The following is a 6,737-nucleotide window of genomic DNA, read 5'->3' on the forward strand; positions in this document are numbered from 1 at the left end:
ACCAAACACACTGGGAAATCTTGAACCATTCCTATTAGTCTAATGGGTTTTTTTTAGGGGGGGGAATTGGGAGGGGGCAATTTTGACCTTTTTATTTTTTAAATTGACCAAGATCACCTCTCAAAAACAAAACAAAAGAAGATCTTAAATACACTTTGGACTTACTTTAGGTCTGGCAATAACATATTTCTAAAAGGAATTTGGGGACAGCTACAGCTATTGTATTTTTTAAAGATTTTTTTAAATTGGCCGGTCATTTATATAGTCATCAGACTGTTCTGTGTTTTACACAACTTCCCATTGTTCTTTTTTTATAAATATATATAAAAAGCCCTGTAAAATACTTTCAAGGAAATCAGGAAATAAATTATTGTTTTTAAAGACGCCTCATTTCCTTTTTAAGTTGCCCTTAGTACATTTGGGGTGTGGGCTGGAAACATGACTGGGAGAGCATGTAAAATTAGCCTGGCATGGAAAAAGTAGGCATCACTTGTGGTCCTTGTGACACAACACTTGAATCTTGTGCAATCTGCCGCACAACTGTCCATTTCTGGTCACTGCACTTTTGAGGAGGAGATTGACTGGGTGGGACGTATGCAGAGGAGGGCGACCAAGATGATCAAGGTGGCCATCATATCTACTGCTCCGGAAAGCAGAACCCCAACCAATGGGTTCAAATGACAAGAAGGAAGACCCCCAATAAACACCAGGACAACTTTATGAGGGCAAGAGCTGTTTGACAGTGGAAAGGGACTACCTCAGATGGTGGTGGATTCCCCTTCGTTGGGGGGGTCTTTAAGCAGAGGTTGACCATCTGCCAGGGATTCTGCAGCTGTGGTTCCTGCAATGCAGGGGGGGGGGTTGCCCCTTGTGGCACCTTCCAAAACTACAGTTCCCCGATTCTATCCTTCCGTAATGTACTCGCGTTTTCCCCTTGTGGAACATCATTTTGCCAGTCCAAGAAGTATAGTACCAAGTGACTTTGATACAACCCCTTGTCTACAGCAGGGGTGTCCAACCAGTAGATCGCAATCTACCAGGAGGTCCCTGCCTGATCCTGGTAGATCGCAGGATCCTTATCGTGTACAAAAAGTTAAAGGGGGGGGGGGAAACTAAAAGACTGTGGAATCCTCCCCCCCCCCAAATGCCAGTGTGGTGTAGTGGTTAAGAGTGGTAGACTCGTAATCTGGGGAACCGGGTTCGTGTCTCCACTCCTCCACATGCAGCTGCTGGGTGACCTTGGGCTAGTCACACTTCTCTGAAGTCTCTCAGCCCCACTCACCTCACAGAGTGTTTGTTGTGGGGGAGGAAGGGAAAGGAGAATGTTAGCCGCTTTGAGACTCCTTCGGGTAGTGAAAAGCGGGATATCAAATCCAAACTCCTCTTCTTCTTCTCAACAACTCTGGGCAATCCACCCACCCCATGCACGTTCCTCCTCCCTCCAATGACAATGGGTAGATCACTGCCAGTTTTTTTTTATACTGGGAGTGGATCACAGTCTCTTGGGAGTTGGACATGCCTGGTCTACAGTATTCGGTTTGCAGAGCAACAGCTCATTCCGACAAAGCTGCTCTTAATCCCCCACCCTGGTGGATAGAAGCACACGGCCCTTTTCCTCTGGAATATCCTGGGATAAGAATGAACCAAGAGGGGGATGTAATAGATTAGCATCAATGCTCTTTCGACAGCCTCTTTTACCAGATCAGCAGGTTGTTTCAAGGGCAGGACGTTTTGGAACAGGTTTGTCTGGCCCCTTTTGGAAATGCCCAAATTCCACTTCCTCCTTGGTAAATAACGAGGGGCTTCAGTTATGTCACGGAAGCAGAACCTGGGGGCCAAACAGAATCGGAATAATTGAACTGCCCAGTTGGAAGGGACCACGAGGGTCCTCTAGTTAGTGGAAACCGCTGCAATGCAGGAATCATTCTGCCCAATGTGGGGATCGAACCCATAACCCTGAGATTGAGTCACATGCTCAATTGACACATGCACAAGACTCAGTGAGCTATCCCAGACTTCCAGTGCAGCTCTCCATCTGGCCCTGGGATTCTTCCCTGGAAAACGTCCTTCACTGGCCCTGCTACACAGCCTCCTCGAGTGTTGCTGCCTGACTGGACTATGTCCTTCACTCTGAAAAGGCTTCTTGCTTGTCCAGATGGATAGGGTTTTTTTGTGACTGTGTGCGGAAATTGGCCTACTGCACAAAGGTAAAACCCACACCTGTTGCTCCACCCATTTTGGCTTCAGGCCACGGCCACCGCCGGCATGTGGCCCCCAGAAGCTTGCCCAGAAGAAAATGTGGCCCTGGTGCTGCAAGTCCCCCCACCCCACACTCCTTGAGCTATACATCCATCCACCTCACGGACACCAACACAAAAAAAAAAAAACACACAACCATTTATTGGCCCAGTTTGCAAGCTTCTGAATCCAAGGTTTTAACTCCTTCCCCCTCTTAGGAAGGATCCTCGCCGGCTTATTTCCTTTTCCTTTTATCCACCTGGTTATACAGGGGGCTGAGGAGCATCGTGAGAAGAATGAGGCAAGGAATCAGGAAGTAGGGGCTGTAAATGGCGCAGAGAGTCAAGCGTTCGTGCAGCGTCTGGGGCGCAGGGTGCTTGGACCGCGAGAAATCGTTGAACAGGATGTGGCTGAAGATGGGGAGCAGCGTGGTCATGACGTGGGTCGCGTAAATGATGGCCGGGATTCGGATCCATTTGCAGTTGCCTGGATTTTTTTTTTTTTAAGAGCAGAAATTAAATATTCTTCAAATCTCATCACTCATGCACACACATACATTAATCCTGCTCAACAACTCTCCCTATATTATTATTATTATTATTATTAAAATTTGTATACTCAGGGCAGTTCACAACACAAGTTCCAAAATAAAATCACAAAATACGTAATAAAAATAATTAAAACAATTAACAATATTAATGTATGCAAATTAAAAAAATGGAGACTCCCCAACAAGCCCCTAACCAATCCCCCAACCCACAAATATCCAAATAAACATATAACATTTTAAAACAATTTAAGACAGCCCTGCCCTCCTTTGCATCTCACCCAAGCCCCCATCCCCTCACAGCTCCTTCCAGCAGTGCCCCCATATCCTTACAACCAGTGCCAGATAGCTAAACAAGCTATAGCTTAGGGCCCCACCCTTTTGGGGGCACCAAAGAAAATCAAAGGAAAAAAAACTGGATGTACATTTCCAAAATTTAATATAAAAAACAAATAAAATAAAACCTACATACAGCAACAGTGTTTTGTGTTGTGTAGGCTCCTATGAGAGCATATATTCAACACAAAAAACAGCGTCAATTTGTTGTTGACAAAGGACAGCTGGACATACCGTATTTTTCGCTCCATAAGACGCACTTTTTTCCTCCTAAAAAGTAAGGGGAAATATCTGTGCGTCTTATGGAGCGGGTGGTGGTCCCTGGAGCCGAGTTGCCCAGGGGCCAAAAGAGGATTGTGCTTTTTATTTTACAAAGAGAAAAGGGGGTGTTGAAAGGACCCCACTCAGCAGCTGATCAGCAAGAAATTGGGAGAGAGATAAGAATCCTGGCTCCCTTTTGGCCAGCCCTCTTGCCCAGGCCTCCATTGTTGAATGTGCTGCAGAGGGAGGTTGTTTGTTTCCCCAGCGACATGTGACTGGCTGATTAGATTATCTGTCTGGAAACTGTAGAAAAGGCTCCCTTTCCTTAAGACGCTGCAGAAATGTGAATTGAACCCCATAAAAACGGGGCTTTTCCTCTTTGCTTTTCCCCCTTTGCAAAAGAAGCTTTGCTTTTCCCCCTTTGCAAAAAAAAGCTGCAAAACTCTGAGCTGATCCTCAAAAAAACAGGGCTTTTCCCTTTGCAAAAAAGCTGCAAAACTTTGAGCTGATCCTAAAAAAAACCCAGGGCTTTTCCCTTTGCAAAAAAAGCTGCACAAATTTGAGCTGATTCTCAAAAAAAATAAAACAGGGCTTTTAGAGGAGGAAAACCAGAATTTTTTTTTTCTTGTTTCCTCCTCTAAAAACGAGGTGCACCCTATGGAGCGAAATATACGGTATAAAGGGCCCCATTACCTTCAGTAGCTTACGGCCTCATCAAACCTAAACCTGGCCCTGCTTACAGCTCTTCTGTGTCCTTCCACTCCTGCTTTATACAAACTTCTGCTGTTGTCTGAAACCACCAGTTTGAGCCCCACCTTCTCTTTTGCCCCCTGCAGGCAAATCCAAAATTGTGACGCGGCACAACAAATCCTCCCATAGAGGCTGCATGAGGAGAGTCTTCAATTACTATGTCTATAATGCATAAAGATTTGGTGTTTTTTTAATGTAGTATTTATCTTTCTTTAAAAAATGGTACAGTATTCCACTTATCGAAACCTCTTTGTGGTTTACATATAGCATAAGAACACATTAAAATTAACTACTGAAGAATTGACAACTTGTTTGGTGCACACACACATACACACATATTATCTGTTAAAATGCAGATCAAAATGCTATTTGGGTAACATTAGCAAAAGCTGCTGAGCTATTGGCCATAATGTTCACGAGAACCTTAGAAGAGCCCTGTTGAGATCAGGCCAAAGGCCCATCAAGTCAGAGAATCGTAGAGTTGGAAGGGACCTCCTATGGTCATCTAGTCCAACCCCCTGCAATGCAGGAATCTCGACTACAGCATCCATGACAGATGGCCTTTCAAGCTCTGCTTAAAAACCTCCAACGAAGGAGAGTCCACAGCTTCCTGGGTGAGACCGTCCCACTGTTCTAATGCCCCCTGCCAGAAACCTTGAAGAGCTGCTGCCGGTCATTGCAAACAATACTGGGCTAGATGGACCAAGCTTCCTACATTCCTAATCACAAGTGCTTCCCCCGCACCCCACCCCAATTGGCGCACCAACCTTTCCAGAAGGCATAGGCTGCGATAGGGAAGAAAGGCAACTGTAGGAAGGCTTCACAGAATACGAACGACCTGAACCAGGCAGGGGGGTCCTTCATCATGGGGTCCTTAAATGCAACCGTGTACCAAGATGTCAATTCTTTCAGCTTAAGGAGAGAGAGGGGGAAAGGGGAATGTTAGCTGCAGCTAAACATAAAAATCTCCCGTCACTTATTTTGACCGCTGTTAATATGCCATCAGTACAAATGACTATTCAAAGATAAATATACGCAAAAAAGATTATGGGGGGGAAACAGTCACATAGGCGCAGGTGACAGCGATCTAACAAGCCACGGTTTATTAGACCTTCCCCTCTTTTCTTGCCTACTGCTTGCTAAACCACAGTTTCCTGTTACATTTGAACTTAATTGGATTACAAACGAGGATATGAAACCAGGATCAGATCAGCCACCTGCCCAATCTGCAAGAGGGAGATATTACCCACATTACTGGAGACTGGGAAACCGTGGTTTAATCTGGGACTACAATTCAATGTCATATCACAAGGAATTATATTGTAACCTGGGGGACAACTTTTGGCCCTGCGACGAGATCCTTCTGCAGGCCACATTGGCAGCAATGCCAAAGGCCCCACCTGCAATATGCATTTAAAGCAGCATCGTTCCACTGAACAGGGATGGATTCCTAAAAGAACCATGGGAGTTGCAGTTTGTTTAGGTTGCTGAGATTTGTTAGGAGACTCCCCCTGATTCTTCCCAAAGAGCTACAATTCTTAGAGAGTGGTTTAACAGTCAAAGCCAGTCATAGGCAAACTCGGCCCTCCAGATGTGGTCAGGGATGATGGGAGTTGTAGTCCCAAAACATCTGGAGGGCCGAGTTTGCCTATGCCTGGTCAAAGCTCTCTTCCCATGAAACTAGGAATTGTACCTCGGTGTGCGGGAATAAGGGGTCTCCCTAACAGCACCCTTAAGAAACTACAACTCCCAGGATTCTTTGGGGGGAAGGCATCGCTTTTCAAAGCGGCACGATACTGCTTTGAATGTATTGTGCGTATGGAGCCAATGTGTGTGCTTTTTGTTTCTTGCAGAAGAACGCCCTCAATAATAATCTTAGCAGCAAGGTATTAACGGCATAATCTCGGGGATCTTTCAGCAGTCAGACTCATGCCTGGCAAGCACTGGAGTCAAAAATTCAGGCACATTGACCCGAGGGCAAAAAGCTACAGGCGCAGAGAGCAAACACTCCACTTGCCTTTATAGGCCCTGGATTATAGAATCGTAGATAGGGAAGGAACCCTGCCCAACCCCCGGCAACGCTGGAATATGCAGCCGTCCCATATGGGGAATCAAACCTGCAACTTTGGCGTTATCAGCCCTGCGCTCTACCAACTGAGCTGGAAAGAGGAAAGCCTTCTGCATGCCGACCATATGCTCTGCCGTTGAGGTACAGCTGCTCTTGCCCCTTTGGACTGTGTTGCAAGACGGCAGCTGCCGTCTTAAAAGCCACACGGAAAAGAAAAACAGCACAGCAGAGAAGGGCGACCCTTCGCATTTTATACCCAGAAGCAACCCCCCCCCCCCTCGCCCGCCCTTGCAAGAATAGCAATAACAGCTCCATTCCCCAAGTTTAACGGGAGGGGATTGCAGCTTGAGCCACCCGTCCTCGGTTGACTTACGCTGCGGGGGTAAAATCCTGCCCCCGGGAGCGCTTGCAAATCCACCAGCAGCGTGATGGGGATGTGAGTGAGGAAATACAAGGCGAAGATCCATTCCAGGAGGCGCGTCGCTGTCCCAGCCGCCATCGCGTCTTTTTCTCTCGGTGCAAATCAATGAGCTCTCC

At 46.4% G+C, this 6,737-nt stretch overlaps 1 protein-coding gene across 1 annotated transcript; it reads right to left on the bottom strand.

Moving 5' to 3' along the window:
- Nucleotides 1-2,376: 2,376 nt before the first annotated feature.
- Nucleotides 2,377-6,737, bottom strand: TMEM97 (transmembrane protein 97). The gene is made up of 3 exons (XM_033172401.1): nt 6,574-6,737; nt 4,900-5,044; nt 2,377-2,724 (listed from the first exon to the last, which is right to left on the bottom strand). Exons 1-3 carry the CDS (start codon nt 6,697-6,699, stop codon nt 2,474-2,476), a joined length of 522 nt encoding a protein of 173 aa, XP_033028292.1. The 5' UTR covers nt 6,700-6,737; the 3' UTR covers nt 2,377-2,473.

This window comes from Lacerta agilis, chromosome 15, assembly GCF_009819535.1.
Source record: "Lacerta agilis isolate rLacAgi1 chromosome 15, rLacAgi1.pri, whole genome shotgun sequence".
Lineage (NCBI taxonomy): Eukaryota > Metazoa > Chordata > Lepidosauria > Squamata > Lacertidae > Lacerta > Lacerta agilis.